The sequence below is a fragment of the Gavia stellata genome, chromosome 1 (genome assembly GCF_030936135.1).
Source record: "Gavia stellata isolate bGavSte3 chromosome 1, bGavSte3.hap2, whole genome shotgun sequence".
Lineage (NCBI taxonomy): Eukaryota > Metazoa > Chordata > Aves > Gaviiformes > Gaviidae > Gavia > Gavia stellata.
In genome coordinates, this window is record NC_082594.1 from 120529771 (window position 1) to 120549307 (window position 19537).

The 19537-nt window shown below is 39.6% G+C and overlaps 2 protein-coding genes across 4 annotated transcripts in view; both read right to left on the minus strand.

Annotated features, from left to right (window-relative positions):
• Positions 1–6939: 6939 nt before the first annotated feature.
• ABHD10 (abhydrolase domain containing 10, depalmitoylase) lies at positions 6940–14773 on the minus strand. The gene is made up of 5 exons (XM_059822275.1): positions 14716–14773; positions 10833–11016; positions 9879–9990; positions 8825–8962; positions 6940–7734 (listed from the first exon to the last, which is right to left on the minus strand). The coding sequence occupies exons 1-5, from the start codon at positions 14759–14761 to the stop codon at positions 7393–7395; spliced, it is 822 nt and encodes a 273-aa protein (XP_059678258.1). The 5' UTR covers positions 14762–14773; the 3' UTR covers positions 6940–7392.
• Positions 14774–16331: 1558 nt separating this feature from the next.
• The window catches only part of PHLDB2 (pleckstrin homology like domain family B member 2), a 63906-nt gene continuing 60700 nt past the window's right edge, over positions 16332–19537 (minus strand). For all 3 annotated transcript variants that reach the window (XM_059819100.1, XM_059819092.1, XM_059819087.1), the window contains 2 exons: positions 19039–19124; positions 16332–18282 (listed from right to left, as the gene is read on the minus strand). In XM_059819100.1, coding sequence (XP_059675083.1) covers positions 18142–18282; positions 19039–19124 — 227 coding nt within the window. In that variant the 3' untranslated portion in view covers positions 16332–18141. The remainder of the gene's footprint in view (positions 18283–19038; positions 19125–19537) is intronic.

Below are 19537 nucleotides of genomic sequence, written 5' to 3' on the forward strand. Positions count from 1 at the left end.
ACTAAAACTTACGCTGCTACAGAGCAACCCTTAACCTTCGTTAGATTCCCTGTTTGGCAATTAACTCCTTAGAAAGCGCCTGGTATTTCAGCCATCCCGCAGCACTATCTTTCAAAGTATGCTGGGTCAATTCCCATCAGACAAAGCCATCCAGAAATTAGAATAGCTGGGAAGTCCAGGCTCCATTTCCCAGGTTTGCCACTGTGCAATAATAGACCTTTCATAACTAAGTTTAAAAAAAAAAAAAATCAGGAAATTTTCCACAGCTGTAAAACAGTTTACAGCACCTCCCTTCACAAGGAAACTTCTGAAGGGCTGCTGAAAGATGCTCCCTGCATATATGCCTATGTCGTGATGTCACGTTTTCTAGAGTTGCAGAGAGGATGCTAAGGTTCAGTGCCAGCTCAGTGCAAGTACAGGGCCTTTTTCAAGAGCTGCCAGACCATGTAAGTGCTCTGCAGACCCTTGGTTTTATTCATGGCTTTTCTTTGTCATAAGGTACCTCGAGATGTTCTACACAAGAGAACCAGTCAGACTAGGGGAAAAAAGAAGCTATTGGAATATTGCCATCTTTTTTAACTGTACAAACTGGGTGGCAAAGATGTCAGAACTGGTGGACAACGTTAATTTTAAAAATTCTAGCTTCTCCATTAATTTGAAATCTAAAATCTAGAGAGCCTCGAAGACAAAAAGTACTAACTTAAGCAAGCATCTCCTCTTTCACCTGCAAAAGGGTTTCTTTGCCAGCTCTGAAGATGTTAAACCCCAAGCAAGTGCATTGTTTGAACACCTCAAATTCAGGATTAAAAGCAAAGTAATTCAGGATTAAAAGCAAAGTAATTCAGGAAGACCTTCCTATTTGTGGGACAGAACAGAATGCACTGACACTCCGGTCTGCAGAACACGGTAACTCCTAAGGCTGCCATGACCAGAAGTGTTTCTGGGATTCATAAGTCATTGACCACCTTCCAGGCAGCTTGCCAGCAGAAACAGTTACCACTTACCACTGGAAACCAATGCCCGTGGATATAATTGCCAGCGTTCCCGATATTCAAGATGACCTTGGCGATAAATTGTGCATTTTAATTCTCAGGATCTTTGAAGTCTTGCGCTGGATTGACAGACTCCTTGAAAGAAAACCAACGCATTTCATCATATCAATTTTTATCTGTCCCCAACAAAAACACCACCTTCTGAGAACTACCTTGGTTTGAAAATTACGCACTGCAATACACATTTACCAGAAGAACAGAAAAGAAGTAAAATCCTTATTTCACCGAAACATAGGTCAAAACAGACAGCAAGATTTACAAACAAACAAAATCCCCTAACTAAATAAAGGCTTCTTCTTATGATTAGGGATTTAGCTTTGCTGTCAGGGACTTTTTCAAGAGTTACTGTCCCAAGGACTAGCACACTCTGGCATACTTTCTGCCAGCAAACCATATTCAATGCAGAAGCAAAGGAGAGGATTCTCCTAAGGCCCAGACCTGATCCCAGGCAGCACGTGTCCTTCAGGGATTGCTTTTCCAGGACCAAAGTCTGGGCAGGCCATTTACATCCCTCCAACCTTTAAGTGTGCGACTGTTCAGCATACCTCTGCCACAGATAGGAGCACCTGCTTCCACCCTGACAGGCAGCAGTGACCTTCTCGTGTTGCCACGTGGGAGGCAAGCAGACAACACAGTGCAGGTCAGAAGGCCCAAGAACAACACAACCTTTCACGTACTAGCCTCAAAACATTTTAAATTTGTATTTTAGTTTCAGAACCAAATGACTGCAAGTTTTAGCAGCTGTCATTTGCTTTTCATTCCAAACATAAATGCAGAGCTAGCTGAAGCTCCTTGCCAAACGCAAATCAAGACACTGTGGCAGGCTGTGAACACGTCTATTTCCCACCCGTGAGCACATCACAAGCTACAATTACAGCGTCATACGGAGGATGCCCATTTCTCTTTAATGGAATAGAAGCATTGGACTATATAACATACATATGCAGGACTTGAAAGAGAAATACAAGGTCAAGCCTGCAACTAGACTGGCAATAGGTCCTGTAATTTAGATTTATGCATAACATGGCCAAGGCTGTAACTAACATTCTTCTGTTTTAGGCAAATACATACTGAAGAGAGATGAGGTCCTACAGTCACAAAGTAAATCTGAGCTATAAAAACTGACCTATGAGCAGTAAATCTGTGAGCAGGGTATTTTTGTCCTTCATCTCTGTTTCTTCTTCCCAACCATTACAGTAACCTCTTCCCCTAGAAAACACCTGCCAGGAGAAAAGCAACATGCACAGCAGCATTAAAACCACGTATGACCAAGCTGCCTGCTATAAACAGAATAGCTGAGTTCCCTCTGCCTTTCCTGTCCCTGCTGGGCTTGAGAACAAGGGTGGGAGAGCGAGAGTGATGGTATTTCTGTATGCATTCCTTACACAGCTGTTGAATTATCACCAAACTTTAGTGAAATTTTACATTCTCACACATCTGACTGAATTTGTACGTGAGCTCAAAGCAGAGTTTGCTGATCTCAGATGAAATACATAACCCTCTTCTATTTCCAGGGAAGCCTTTAACAAAAATTTTTAGCACTTTAAAAAAAAAAAAAATCTGAAAGGGTAAGTTAGGCCTCTCTAACAGCACAACTGAGTTAACTCAGAAAACAAGGAAGTTCAAATCTCATTATTGCCCAGGACACAATTTTCCCTCCCACTTGTTTTTTGTTTCCCACCCCCCCTCCCAGAGGAGGGGATAGGGGCCAAGGAGAAATGACAAGCACAGAGCTAATGTAGCGACTCTGACCAAGGCACTGGTTTAGAAAATGTTGTAACTCTGTATTGCAGTATGACTAGTGCATTGAAACCATCTGAGCAGCTGCAGACACATAGCTGGCTGAAAGTTTGTCTCTAAGCACGTTTTAATTTCTTATGAAAAGTATGGTACCATAAATCTCTTAGCCCTATTGAATAACAGCGTGTCCAAGAGAGCACATAATCAAAATTAACATAAAAATTAAACAGCAGGAGGCAGTTCTTCTAAGGCCTATCCAGCTAGGTTTTTTTGTGAACACTGCTTTGTTTGCATTTAGTGTTGATGCAAGAGAAAATAAATTAGCTAAACTGAATCTACATGAAACACTTAATACCATTTAACTCAAAAAAAACCCCAAAACGAGCTGAAGTGTGTAATATGGAGCCAAACAACAGAAGAGACAAAACAAGTAGAATGCTTGACAAGATAAAAATACATGTATATAAAATTGCATTAGCTCAACAGACACAGAGTAAGAGCACTTGTTTATTAGGAAACAAGTTGAATAAGCTTTAGAGACTCTTTCAACACATGCTGGTCTATTGCAAAGTTTGATCCCAAACCCAGGAAAGTATGCCTCACCGTTTTCTTCCTTTTTAGAAGGCAGAATAGTTTGTTTCACAACTTAAGTCTCAAGTAGTTTGATTTTGCAGCAGATCTGAAATGAAAATGGTGGCAAGGACTAGGGACAGTTGAAGTCAGCTGCTATTGCTTTTGTTTCTTTTTATTGAAAACTATTACCTGCTTCTTTGGTATTATATGCTAATCAGGCTTCCTGCCCAGCTATAAAAGCTTTTTGTTATTTACTCATGAAACTTGAATGACTATAACTAACTCCTCAGCAGGAGTTAATGTTACGTAGTTTAAACATTACATGTAAGACAAGTACCTCGAGATGCTTATTTAACTAGTATTGTTTGATCAAAACCAACAACACAAGCAGCTGAGTTGCTTGGTTAGTATCCAGAGCTTCCTTGTACTGTGACAGCAGTGTCAGCCCCACCATGTCTGTACTACACTCAGTGACAGATGAGCCCAGAAGTCATTTTCAGACCTGCCAGAAGTGAAAGACAATGAGAATGCTAACAACTTAAGCTAGGAGTGCTACTGAAAATAATTACATGTAGATGAAGGTATTCAGAGAAAACCAACCCTGCCAGGCAGCACAAGATAGACTTGGTAAATTTGAAAGCTTAAGATACTGATCATTTCGTGCGTATCAGGCTTATTGTTGAGGAAATGTGTTATACATTCATAAAACGTACTTTGTATTTGGCAGCAAATTACAAGTCTGTAAAAACAGAAAAAAACACGAATGTAAGAATTCATTACAAAGGACTTAAAAAATTTGCACCATGCAGACCTTTCCAAATGTGTAACACCCTAGTTTAATATAATATTTCTACAGAGGAAAGCAATACTTGTTTTTAAACATGACTAATATTGAAAATCATTCACTACCTAGGCATCTACTGGCAAAGATGAAAGAGATGCCACAGGCATTAACTCAGGGGACAAAACATAGTACCAAATGGGAACGACACCATAGTATGTGACTATTACATTATTCAAGATTGTCAAAACTTCCTGACCGGTCAGGAGCTAGTCACCGGTAGGATGTAAATCTCCCTGGTTATCATCTATCCCTTCTTTCAGGCCATCTGAACATGCCAAATTGACAGTACCCAAAATGCTGGTAATTTCCAGCATGAACACAAGGAAAATGCTATGCTTGCAAAGGGAAATACCAATGGAACTACTGTGGCAAAGTTAGACTAAAGGGTCTTTCTGCATAAGGTCTACCCCAGAGCCACCTCTTCATATTTTAGGAATATAGACTGAATTTAGAAAACGGTAAGTGAACATAGCAAGAAGGGCACTAGCATTCACTGAATCCCAAAATACTAGCTGGAATACTATCCATATGAAGAATTATCTCTGCCTTTGCATTTATGCTGTATGTAGCAAATTTTGGGTGTACCTGTAATGTAAATGCTACCACTAATCTCCATTTAGCAAGCAGAGAAGGAAAACAGAGAGAACTACAAAACAAGTGGCATGCAAAAAAAACAACCTCCCTAAGTTTCAGTAATGCTGTGGTTTGAGCTACCGATGCTGCAGTTTTGTATCCTCAACAATTGTGACAACCCTGTTATGCTGCCTTCTCCCACCTAATGTTATTACAACAGAGTAATAGGGGAAACAAAAACCAACAAAAAAACCCACCAACAAACAAACAAACCTTGAAACTACTCACACAACTGCTCCCCTTCACATTTGTTTTCACCTATCTTGCTCTAAGGCATTGTAACAAAAAGACCTTACCCATGAAATACCAATTACATAATAAAAGCTAAGGCAAAGCTTTGAAAGAATACATGCAATTCTTTCAAGAGAAATACACAGCTACAGTTTATGCAGACATACAAAGGCTTCTCCCTGTCTGAAGTACTGCTACAGTTCAATTGAATGTTTATAGGTATAACGCCCAATTCAAAAAAATAGCTCAAAACTTTTCAGTTCCTGAAATAACTTTAATAGATGTCAACAAAAAGTAAATCTATCACAACTGGTAACTTTGGGCCTTAATTAAAATTAATTACTTAGAATTACTGCAGTCCACTTTTTTTCCAACTTTTTCTTCCATTAAGAGACAAAGCAGTCCAAGAGATGTGACAAAAGTGGATTAAAAAAATCGTCATAGGTAAGCTAAGAGCAGAAAGTTTTGAAGTAACTTAATTTTGATTTGACTGTGTCTTTAAAACTCACGAAATCTATTTTTCAGGTTGTATTAGACACAAGTCACATGAATACATATTAAGAGGACAACTGTTTAACAATATATAAATATGAACGCAGCTTAACCTTCAGGAATGGAAGTGGTTGAACAATTTGCATAAGTTATCTGAATGATTTTTTCTCAAAAGTAAAATACATACTCAAGAGTTTTTAAAGCTTAATAAAGTAGTGAATTGCATACTCATACAGACAAAAAAAAGTCTACTCCCTTCAGAAATACTTGGAAAAAGATTTCATGGAATGTTGTAATTCCTCAAACAAGTATGTATCCTGAGCTAGATTAATTGCATTAGGGAACTGGTACACTTGAATTAGAAGGTTTGCACCTAAACTAGAGCGATCTTTTTTACTCTCATACCAGAATTCAATTTTTTTACATCACAGCTTCTTGGTTTTTGCAGTATTGAAGGCTAAGTAAAACTGTACTTCACAGGAACTCATCGGAAATGTAGGGGTTGTTTTTTTTTTTTTTTTGTTTTAGTTGTTTGGATTTTTTTTTCTTAAATTAAAACCCACTATCTCAGCAAAGCTCTATACAATGTACTTCTACCGACAATGCTAACACTGAAAACAACAAACCCACTAGAAATACCTTACCCCCAGGAGCTTTAGTCTTTTAAGGTAGCAATAGTGATGCTATTTACTACTTAAAATAGTAAAGCCAGACACAACTATATACTTTTGACTGATGTTTCATATTAAAGCCAGCCTGAACTAATTCTAGCCTCTCACCTAAGTAAGTTCCTCTCTGTCAAGTGTATAAATGGCATCATATTTCTGGACAAAAACCAGGTAACAGTCACATTTGCAATTAAATCCATTTACTATTAAATTCTGAGGAGCTACGTGACAAAAATTATCCAACTATCAAGTTTCAGTTGCAAGTTTTCAGGCTTGCAATCGTGTACCTCAAATTCCTAACTCTGGAAGATACTATTCCTAATAATCTACAGTCTCAAGTGATAGAAAAGAGGCAGTGATGCCCTATGGTCCTGTACTACCCGCTTTAAAGAGGTTACTATAAAACAGTCACTGTATTGATCCAGTTTCAGTTTATACTAAGATTATCTATTGTTCCCTTAATAGCAGGCCCAAAAATTAATGATTACAAAAAGACAGCCTGGAGGACATAAATCCTACTGATAAGTATAGATAAGAAAGCTCCATCTGCACTTTGACGCCTTGCATTCTTAGAAGTTAATGTCTTCCTTATGTAGTACCCCAAGCACACCATCAGGGTGTGCCTTCCACTCTTCAATTTTAACACTACTTAAGAACAGTATAATTTATCTGAAATCTGTTTATTATGCTTCATGTTATTCACTATTTCTAATAACAATAACTTCAGTAAACACTTCAGTTGTATTTTGCCTTGCACAGATGGTTCCAGACATAAGATACAAGAATGTTACAGCAAAAGGACAATACTGAAAAGGCATCCGAAAAATGAGAAATTAAAGTTTTACTGTACAGGCCAACAGTAACAAAAATGAATCAACATTTCAGTACAAAAGTGTAGGAAGATTGCAAAAAAAAGGTTTAAGTGGTGAAGGAGAGGTTCTGAACACAACAGCAGCACTCCTTCACATTTTGGAGTCTGTGCAAATGCAGCATCAGTAAAATACCTGTATTTACGAAACAGAGGTAAGGAAACAGCAGATAAAGCTCAGTTCCTACTGTGACAGTCACAGGCCTGGCATCATCTTGTTAAGAACAGGGTTTCTGCTACTCATGGAAAAGAGTCAGGTGTAGAGTTCACGCACATATGCTACTCTGCAGCTTACGCTAGTGTTGCCAGCTTGTCAATCAAATCATCAACAGTATTCACAAGAAGTTTTGTATCCTCCTTTTCACTCATCCGATGTTGGCCAATTTTGCGGAGGATAACATCCACATCTTTGCTCAAAACACGATCAGCAACTTGCATAGAGATCTGCCAAGGGACATCACCATCCTTCATGCCATGAATGAGTCGTATGGGACATGTTACAGGAATAGGACTATTTAGCAAACAGTGATTTTCTGCTTCTCTGATAAAGTCGTATGTCAAGGAGTAATACCCTTCCTCATTATGCTTTGTTGGAAACTTCCATTCACCTTTTTCTTCTATTTCTTTTTGTGCCTGTAAGAAAAGAGAACAAAGAATAGACAAGACAGATGTTATAAGTTCTTTAGAGTGCCTCAACCTATTTCTGTTCTAAATGCAGTAAAACTTCCCCAGGCATAAAATTTCACTTGTCCATTTTTATTAGCAGAGAAGGTATATTTCTGTTCACCTTCCAGCATCTGAGAAGACAAAACCCCTACCGTGTCACAAAAGCTACTCTGCACGTCTCTCCTGCAAATTAACCTAGTTAGGATTCACCAATGAAATTAAGTTTCTCAGCCAGACTCTATCAGAAAGAAAAAGATGTATAGCCACAATAAACAGTAAGTCTCTCTGGCTTCAATCAGTTCATTGAACCTCAAACAAGGAGAATCCTAGGGAAAACGGAATTTTCCAGTGATCAGTCTTTTCAGTCTTTGCCACAATAGGTATGTCTAAATACTGTATTTCCAGAATCTTACCTTAGTCTTAAGTAGCAATACTAACACTACACAGTGCCTTAAAAAAAAAAATCAGGAAAATATTATAATTATTCTTAAGTATGAGCTATTTATTGCCATGTTTATTTATCACATTATAACACATGATGTTCTTTCCTGAAGACTGGACATTATCATCATCAAGGAAGCAAGTCGGAAAGAGACTTCCCACCACCTAAATCTTACAGTCTTCACAAACACACTAATCTGAAGAATTCCCCTTCTACACACATAACCTGTGTCAGATTTATCTCATCCAATGTCATCTCAATTGCTTTAGCAACTATTTCTCTGTCCTTGAAAGCACAAGGATCCAATCTGAATGCAAATACAAGATATTCAACGCTGAACTCTAATGGACTGCTGAACTGCAAGGATCCGACTTCAGGTCCTATATGCCACAGTAATAATATAAACACATTCTAGATAGTGTTCACACTAGCTTCGTACTAGAAGCATGGTATTTTCCAGACTTTCAGATTAATGTAAATTTACAGCTTACCTCCACCCCAAACACAGAAGAATTACTGGAAGACTTGCAGGAAAAGTACAGCTTGAACAACAGATTTTCTTAAATGCCTGATAGGTTTTTTTAGATTGCACAAAAGCCAACCATCAGCATTTACCTCAATGGGAAGCTTCTTAAAAGTTGTTACAAGATGGTCTGCTGCTACAGCTACTCCAACTAGAGCAGCTACTTTATCTGGGCGTGCTATTGCAGCATGAAGCATCAGCCATCCACCCAAGCTGGAGCCCACCAGAATCTTAAAAGAGAGAAAATAAGATATTATTTTACAGGAAACAGCTAATTATTTTTTTTCTTTTACAGAAGCATCAGTTTTCATTTTGTTTATCAACTTAAACCTTGGGCATAATCCTGCTGTTCTTACCCAGGCAGAACTGTTGTCACCTCCAGTGGAAATTTTGCCTGAGTAAGCACCACAGGATCTGGTATTTTATTATTCTTTTTGTTTGGCATGGCTGGTTATTGCTGTCTGAGACTGAAACACTGTAAACAAAATCAGAGTTGAAATAATTCAGTATCACATGCACACTTTGTTTTCTTCTTAAAATAAATGCACATGGTAAAGGCTCAGTGCAGTGAAAGAGGTCAACAGAAGTAATTCATAATACAAGATTGTTTTAAACATAATAGTAACTATTTCCAGTTTGCAGGAGATTTCAAGTTTCTGACAGTCATTTCTAAAGTAACTGAAAAAGTCAAATGCTGCTTCTGCTGATTTTTTAAGCTATTTTATCATATAAAGTATATTAACTTGTAACATTCCTGCAAATCCTTTAATTAATGCATCATCATTGGGACAGTGGCACACTTTTTCATGAAAAGGGCTGCGCCACACTGGAACAGTTCCCCATCAGGTGGAAACTCCACCATGAGACTTTCTCAGACTTCCCAGGACAACAGCCCCACTCTGAGCAGGAGGCTCTAATAAACGACCTCCAGGAGGTCCTGCCAAACCATGTTTCCACTATTTTGTGATCTACCTGCTTGCAAAAGAGGTCCTATGAATATGACCTCTCAAATGATTCAGCTTGAAAGTGAACAGGTGTAAGCTGTTAAATAGAAGCTACTATTGACCAGAGCTATTATGGCATATTTTTAATTAACGTTGCACCTTGAGGACAAAAAGCATTCTATATTTAAAAATAAAATATAACCTGTGGTCCATCTGTAAGTTCATCCAGTATAGACAGAACGTCTTTTCTCCACTTCCCAATTGTACACTCCTCAAAGTTACCATCTGAACTTCCACATCCTGTATAATCAAATCTGAAAAAAGTAACCATCAAAATGAAACTCATAGTACTGTCTACAGCAACACAGAAGCTAACTAAACAGTACTGTTTAATCAAATTAAGGAGGGGACAAGATATCACACTGGGTATTTTCTTACTTGGTCCTGCCTATCACTAGCACCAGAAATCACATGAAAAGAAGTTTAAATACAACAGATACAATTAAGTGATGCAGCGTTCTCTTACGATTTGATATAACAATATCCAAATTTACCAGGATATTTCCCAGACAATTAATTTCCCTTACAGCCAAAACACAACATGCTTCAATTTTAAAGGTATTTTTAAAATGTACAAACTCTCTTTCAAACGCTATTCCCAACTACAAGGACTTATGAAACTCAGCATTCAACCTAGTCTATCAAGGGAGAATATCACCAAGCATGTGCATGTTCCTCTAAACCCACAGAAGACACTGGATAGCTTCATAAGCTTTGGCAGTTAAGCAGCACACTTACAGTGATAATTTACAGAAATCAGAACTCCAGGCCCTAAACCTAAAAATTTCTAAAGTTTTCTTGCTTTTTTTTTCATTTTTGTGCCTATAGCCTTAATGTAACACATACCATTGGCTAGACTACAGAAATTTATCAGAGAATTTTCTGAATTACTTTCAGAATACATTCTCCTGATTTACCTCAGTCTCTCTACAGAAAGAAAGCCTACATTTGAAATGGAAGAAAGAGACTTTTTAACTTGTGTACAGCACAGCATGCATTCCAAACCAAATGCCAAAGTTTACATATTTTTGTTAAAACCCCTTCCCCAACCCATGATACTTGTTTCATTTTCTCAAGAATGATGTTCTGAGTGTACCTGACGAAGGCATGACCTAGAGAGCTGCAGAAATCTTCAAGGGCAGTTGCTTTCTGACCATTCATATTTGAATTAAAGCCTGGAAGGAAAATAACCCCTGGATTCCTGCCTTTTAGTTTATGATAAGCAAGATTTGGTCGATCTGGTCGAGTAAGAAAGCTGACCGTTGATTTAAGCCTGCAAACTAATAAAAAGAGCTATTTAGTACAATCATCATGATAACCTTGGAAGAAATACTAATATTTTATAAAAATTAGGATTCAGGAAATATGGGCGCATTATGTAAAAATAAGATAGTTTAGCTCAAGAGAAAAGAAAAAATTATCTCCTATGCTCTTCAATGACTAACTAGTATTGATCAACCTGGTAGGGAAAGCTGTTTGTAATTCATTCTCAAATCATTAAATGCCAACCATGTAAGGAGTTCACTCAGCAACTAGTAAAGTGGCTGACTGAAGCCAAATGCTAAGATTTCCTATACTTCATTTGTCCTCATGTTTCATACCATCTTGAATATATTTACTTATTTCACATGAAATAAGATATTTCATCTGCTTAGTTTAACTTTTTATTTTTCCTTTTTGTTTTTCCAGACTCAATTTCGAAAAATACAATTTTGGGACTAAAGTACTGTGTGCAATAGTAAATTTACAAGTATATGAGGTGACAAATTTTTTAATAAAAAGTAAAACTGAAGGTCAAAACTTCATCAAACGCCCAGATCCAGAAGATCTATGAAGGAGCTGTACAATGGGGAAGTTCAATAATGGGAATTAGGAAAGAATCTTGTGACTAACTTTTTCATCATGATGAATGTAAAACAACATTAGCATTGTTTAAAACCAAATAAAGTAAGTAACATCTAGCCTTTTTCATCATATCATCAACAGCTATTTCTGCTTAAGTTAAAGATTATTGCCAGGAACACTGAAAAAAAGGTTCATTTTAACACTATGCCATCTTAACATCATTCTGTTTCTCCAATATGAAGTACAGAAGGTAAAAAACAAAATAAAGCTACATTTTGTGTAAATACAGAGCAATACATTAAATACATCCCACAAGAAAAAGCAGAGTTGACCACTGCAGAGCATATGCATCTCCAGAAGAGGCAGAGATATCCCATTACATGGTTTGGTGTATTCTTGTTGGAGAGGTTACATTATTCCAGTACTCAGATTGTTCTATGTTTATCCAGAATGAAATAGCACTTTGCAAACCTAAGCATTTTGCAAATATTTAAAAAAATGAAAGATCATTTAGCACAACTTCTGTCAAAGTGATCTGCAACATATTACATGACAGAGAAGTTTTCCTATCAGCATAAACTTAAAATTATTTTGTTTCGGTTTAGTTCAAGATAACAAACCAGACACATTTGGAAAGCAAACACGAGATTGGGCTCTGTTATTCACATTAATAACCATCAAAAAAACTGAGTTGGTTTCAAACAAGGAAAAAAGATTACCAAAGGAAATGCTAACTAATGAATAACTATGCTGAATCTCAACAGCTGCTACGGCGTTCAATCTAAGTTTAGCAGTCAATTGTACCTCTGCTGTGGGTCAGGGCAAGTGATTTGTAGAGAGGTGTTATGGAGACTTAATCCACTCTATTATCCCACTCAGCAAGGTAATTTGTTAAACTGAAAGCTTGGTCGAGACTTCTAAGACTTTGATTCTCTTAATTCTTAGATTAGAAGACGACTGGTTCTTCAATACTATAAATCAATAGTAGGGTACGATAATGATACAACCCCAAATACATCACGGCTTCCTAGTGGTATAATAACTGGATAAATACTGCAAAAACAGGCCATGACAATATCACACCACTTAACTGTTCCTGCAGCTATGAGCTGTGTTTTCTCACTATCAGAGAGATTACATTCAAAGGGTTTTGTTTGTTTTTAAACTTGCATGTGCATAAGTAAATGTGGGTGTACAGAAGATGCAGGATGCAGCTAGTATTCGGCACTTTCTTACAGTCTGACAGAAATTATACCATTTGAACTACAGATTAAAACCATTAAATCCTTCCTGAAATGATGGGACAGTTCTTCATCCTATTGATGCATCAATTATTATAAAGGGGAATAAACGCCACAGTAAGGTATTTTTATTCAGATGCATCCATACTATGGCTTTTGGTTTCTGTGTGTCTGTACCAGTAAGCCAGCCACTTCTTCACTTGCCAGTAACAGAGGAGATACCCCAAGAAGTGCTAAACTTGATAGAAAAAGAATTAGGAGTATTTTTCGCCCCCTTAAGCCCTGACCACCATCTCTAAAGTAATTGGTTTTCCATCCTGCAGCACTCTGGAGGTGCCCTCAAACCATTTTGACACTGGGCAGGCTTTAAACTGCAGCTGTAAGACACAACCACTGTCTAAACTATTCCACAAACTAGTCTTCTGCATTTAACAAGTTACTCTAAGTGCACCAGCAGCAATCCTAACCTGAATAACACAAACCCTAAAGCAACCATGCCAGCCAATCCAAAAGCAAGGCTCACTAGTCATGCTCTCAGACTCCCCTTTAGACAGTCAAAACCATCAATAACTGAACAGCTACCCAGTAATTTCTCCTCCTATTTTCAGTGAAAGACCTTGGTAAGAGCAGGGAAGAACTTCTGACGGGTGCACGGTTCTACTTAGTATTGCTAAAAGCAAGTTACAGACAGCTGGAGCTAGTTACAGGAAGACCACAGGACCCTTGCCTGATGCTATAGAACTCTCTTCGTATCCGAATCACTGTGCAATTTCATGTTATGACCAACAGAAACTGTGATTGAGACCAGCGCTACATGTCAAAGCCAAAGAAATCCTCTGAATAACCTTGGGAATGCTCCAGCACTGTGACCTACCCACTGCCAACAGCAGCAGCAGATTAACACAGGTCTGGTAGATAATGGATTCAACATTGTCCACACTTTGTTTCATGCCATTGCCTATGCTACAGGAGTAAGAAGGCCAGCAGTTCCACTGGCAGGAACTACTGCTTAGCCCAGTCTCAGAGCACCTAACAGCACACTCAGTAACCAGCTATTCTCACCACACTATCGCTTTAAACACAAAGAAAGAAAAAACGTCAACAAAAAGCCACTGTATTCATGCTATGTGCAGATACAAAATGTGCACCCTTAGCGGCAAACAAGTTTTGCTCACTTCTACATCGTGCAACCTCAGATGAGGTTCATTACCTTGTCAAAAAGAGCAGTTGCCTGCCAAATTTAAGGCAGTGAATAAACTCAACAAGTCAGGCACTGAGTCTGGAAGGGGAAGAAGGGGCACTATGCGTTTGGGCAGAGGCTCATCTCACTCAAAAGTGGATGCCAGCAGAGCTTTTCAGGTGCCTGGTGAAGGCCCACACATAGGCATGCTTCACATCCCAGCAAGCGAACTGGCCCACTTCCTCGTATTTCCAGCTCCCCAGAAAGCAGCAGCAGGAGCCAACAGCGAACTAAACACACGTGGGAAAGCAGCTGCTCTGTAGACACGCCCAGGTTTGCGCAGTATCTGCCCTCCCCTGCGCACACACCCCGAACCGCCTCCCTCAGGCTCGGCAGGGGGGAAAGGCCTGTCAGAAACCCCGTCCCTGGGAGAAGAGCCGAGTTGAACATCCCCACCCCAGGGTACGCGCCCTGGCCGTCCCCGATCGACACGGCGCTGAAGGGGAGGAAGGGGTGCCATCTCCTGCGGCCCGCCCCGCGCTCTGCCGAGAGCAAACACACCTCCCCACAGCTATTACACATGGTATATACACCCGACACGCATCCTCTCCCCTCTGACTGACTGACACCCCCTTCTCCTCCAGGCTCCCAGGCCGGCGGCGGAAGAGCAACGCCGGAGTGCAAGCAGAGGTGCCCCGGGGCCCTTCCCTTACCCGGGAGCCCCAGGGCCGCCCTCAGCGGCGACAGCAATATCACCATGGCCGAGGAACGGCCGCCGGTCCGCACCAACCCCCGCAGCGCGCCCGCCGCCGGCATGGCCGCTGCCCCGCTCCGCACACCCCCCTCACGGCTGGCGGCGGGCAAGCGCCTCACTGCGCACGCGCCACCTGCGGCGCGAGGGCCACGCGCATGCGCCACACGGCCTCCCGCCTCCCCGGCCTGGCATGGCGCCGCCGTGCGCGTGAACCGGCGCTTGCCCGCGGCGGGGGGGGAGGGGATAAGAGCGCGCATGCGCCGTTGCCGTGCGCCGGCGGGGGCGAGGGCGGTTGGGTGTCCCCTCAGTGGCTAAGGGGTGCGCTGCGGGGCTGCAGGCGGGCTTTGAGCAGTATAATTAACGCCGTCTTCTTGCTTGTGAAGTACAAAACGAAGTTTTGTCAATAAGAACACTTAATGAGCATTTCCCTAGGTGTGTGTGTACTCTGGAGAGAGGACCCTCCTTGAAGGCCTCTCTGTACCAGACAGGGCTGGTAAGACCCGGTCTGGAAACCCTGTGCTTCAGGTTGCCTGTATGTATGTGGGTGTAAACTGTTAGGAAGTATACAGTTTGTAATACGTACACAAATACATAATGTAATGCACATAATTACCTGGCCCTTACAGCCAGCCAGAAAGGACATTTCAAAACCCAGTGTCCCTCCCTCAGTAGCTTTTCCAGCGGCATCAGGGCTTGGCTGTTTCTCGCCCTGCAGGGCATTGGAACCAGCTCATACCTCCTTACCCACCTCTACTTGGTCTTATTTGTATGGGCACATTAGCCACAGCAAGGTCTTTATGCACTGTACTTTTTACATACAGGCCATGGCAGCCACCCAGAAAGGAAGAAAATCGTGCTAAGAAAGGTCAGTGCCTGCAAAGGTACGAGTGTTTTCCCAGGCAAGCGTCAGGCCAGCTCCTGTCAGCAGCTGTAGATCAAAAACCTCAGCCGCTGCGTCCCTTAAGACGCAGCCTACGTGGTTTAAAACTGCCCAAGATCCTTCAGGATAAGTGGGCACTTGACCCCCATGGGGGTAAGCTTGGCAAGCTTGCAGGCTGATCCTAAAAGATGGTGCCTACTGCCACGTTTTGCTTACGTTGTCTTGATGTCCACCACTACAAAATCCACCACACTTTGTGATGGTGATAGCAAACTTAGTGAAAAAAATCATAAACCCACATGGGCTTCTACAATGAGCTAATGCTTCCTGCAATTCAAGTCATGTCGAAGTCAAACATTTGGAAAACTGGGAAACCCTCAAACTTAAGCAATTTCTGTTTCGCGGTTAAACAAAATTTTGTCTACATCCAAGGCTAGTGATAAATTTTTCAAACAGGGTCATAAAAAATGAGAAAGGTAGTATGTTATGTACACGCAGTAAACAGACTACGCTCCTAATTTCACTGCCATCTGAAAGATTATTTTCCATAGCTCTTTTATGGGGAAACACATGGAATGGTTAGATTAAGCATTACTAAGAAATACAAAATTGCTTGCAGAACTCTACGCGACCATTTAAAAGACAAGCAGAAAATGTCTCAAGATTAAGCAGTAAGTGAATATTTAAAACAAGTGTATTTTTAAAAACGTTTATTGAAATGCCTTCATTGCATCATGCAGGGTACAAAAATCATTATTAGAAAACCTTTATAACCATACTTAGGAGTAAAATCAAGATACAGCAGGGAAAAATAATAATTATATAAACCAAAGCAATTTATTTCTGATAGTTTTTTAAATCATTAGATTACAAGCTGTGATCTGCACAGATGATAACAATTATCTTGCAGTAACAGTCCCTTCTTTCATGATTCAAGTCAAAACTGATGTTCGTCGTGCTAAAGCAACCGTATCACCTGTGTATACCACAAAAAATTCAACCTGTTCATTACAAATACAAGGGTCTAAAAAGTGTAACAAAAATATTCTGCCAGCATACTTCTATTCTGCTTTCCGTTTTTTGTTTGTTCCATCAAACCCATTAACTTTTCATCAAGGAAAAAAAAAGGCTAATGTGCTTCCTTCTATTACACAAACCACATAGCACATAAATTTTGATTACTGAAATAGAACCTCTTTAAAGTCATATTATGAGAGACTTTCTTGAAGTTCAGTTCAATTAAACAATTTATGTTTTTGCAATATTACTGAAGGACTTGGAAGGGATTCGAAAGTGGGAGACCACTGCACCCTCAGTATTTTTGTTTTAGGAATCTCAATCTCTGCTACTTAAAATTTTCAGGGTTTTTTATTCATACACTGCTTATTGTAAACTCTTAGAACTCACTTCTCTCTTTTTATTCTATTTGACAGCATTATTCTGTGCAGATATGCATTTAAAAAAACCCCACCTCTCCGGGGCTGAAAACTTGGCTCCAAAGAATTTGGTAGAGATTTTGATGCTGGCTTCAAGGGGACCAATGTTTGAGAGGTTTCACTAGAGTGTTCACTTGGCACAAAGTAAGGTTAGAACTATGCTGGGACCTTACTATATAAAAGAAAATTGCTGTAGGGTCTAGAATCAGCTCATTCTATTCAGCAGGGAAGATTAAAAAAACCCCTCCTTATGAGGAAGTTAATACATGTGTTTCCGTTTCATATCCTTGTGGAAAAATGTATCTTTATAAAGCTATCCTTCTCTTTTTCTGTTGAGCTCCATAGATGCAGACTTTAAACATACAGTTGGTGTCACTGCGTGTTTGAACACACAGAATATCGTCACAATTTAATTACATTAAAAGTCATAAAGAGTTTTGGCACTGTCCCCTTACAGAAAGTTAGGTACAACTAACAATTTTAAAACATTATGATAAGGGAATTGTATAACTCTTTGGCTCTGTTGTAATACTTAACTACTAAGGCAAGAACTGTGTGTACCTTAGGGTTGCTTTTTTGTTTATGTTTTTATAAAATACACGACTAAAAGTTTTAAAAAGTCACCTAATCATCTATAAATGTCAAATGCTGCATATTAAAATATATGCTTATTACACCTTTTTGTTCCATTACTAAAATTTTTGCATACTGATGAGAACACACACATTTGTAAACTGCTTAGTGTGAGTTTGTGAAGACATTCTCCATATAAGAGAATTTGTAGAAAATTATCATTGAATCAAGATGCTGTAATTTAAATTGCCCGATTATCCGTTTTGGAGCACTATGATTCTCTCAACAGCTTTAGCTCTTTCATTCCTATAAAGATCGACTAAAACAAGTAACAAGCCCCCCTTTTCAATGCATTTGTAAAACCGTCTCATTCTGAGGTTTCGGGTGCACATCATAAGGAGGACATTTCAGAGTATTCACTGGCTTTTCGGATTTCACTACATATGGCTAACTTCATACATTACGTTATTGCAGTATGCCCTATTGCCCCCTTTTATTATAACATGAAGTGGGTGTAGCCTTCTGCGCCTGTAACGATAACATCCATCCATATCCTCATGGCTTCTGGCGAAGGAGCAACCATATAGTATATCCGGTCATGTGTCTTAACACTGAAAGTGAGCAACGGGTTGGGACTCTAAAATAGAACAGAAAGGAGGTTATCAAAAGAATGAAATCAAAGCCATTTATTGGTACCAGAAGTGAAATTACTCACAGGGAGATTTACGATAGGGTTAAGGAGAAAGATAAAATGCAAAATGCTGTGTCACTGCATCCTACATTGCAGCGCTGGAAGCAGAGATGTGTTTAAAGTGTTTGCATCTAGCATAAACTCTTTTTACAACATACTTGCACTAGACTGTTACACAGTAGTACTGGGCTCCAAACTGTTGTTTCATGCCCAAACAACTAACTCCCCCACTCTGTCCAGTGGTCAAAACCACCTTGGCTTTCACAAATCCACGTGCCAAGGTTATATTCCGCTTGTTCACAGCTCATTTAAGTTACAGATGAGAGGCAGGGGGTGCCATGAGCTGCGGGCACCAGTTACCTCCCACCATGTGACAGATGCATACAGCCATCCCTTGATTTGCCAAAGCCATCGAATTCCATGGTCTCGCCACTGGACTAAGGAATTCCTCACAGCAAATCCTGTGTGGGACCATCACTTGGCAGGCAGATGCTCACTTATCTCTGCTTTCATCAGTATAAAAAAACCCCAGTGCTAATCACTGATCTGGCTTTATCTTCCTTTTCCTCCACTCCAGGGTTTTTTATTTGTTTGTTTGTTTGTTTTTAATAATGTCAGTTCTCCCTTTGACTCTACAGGCACCTACAATACTTTGGGTACTGCCATATGATACTCAGTTAAAACAACAATAACAAAGTTTACCTTATATGCATTCTTTAGATGATCATAATAGACTTCTTCAATAGCTTGAAAATATATTACACCTTTTAATTTAGTTTCGTGTTTGTCTAAAATGGAAAAGAGAGAATGACTTGAGAACTGAAATGAACAACACTTCAAGAAGCAGAAGCTGAATTTGCATTTCCATATATGTTCAGCTGATAAGTAACTGGATTAACACTCCTGCTTGTGAAATCCCACAGAAATTTTCAATCTTTCTTACTAGTTGGTCAATTTTTTTTTTTTGAGAGATGCATTTCCTACTTTAATATGTTTTCTTTTCCACCTAGTTTCCAAGGAAATAAAGCTTTTGCTATTTCCCCATCTATTTGCAAGTCACTCACTTCACTGAAGTGTCTAAACATTATAGCCGGTATTAGCCAACAGAAGGACATATGTCTCTGAGGTACATCCTATCTTCCAATTCCATGAAAGCTAGTCAGACTTCACATAGCTCGCAGGCTAAGACCTACAGTTTGCT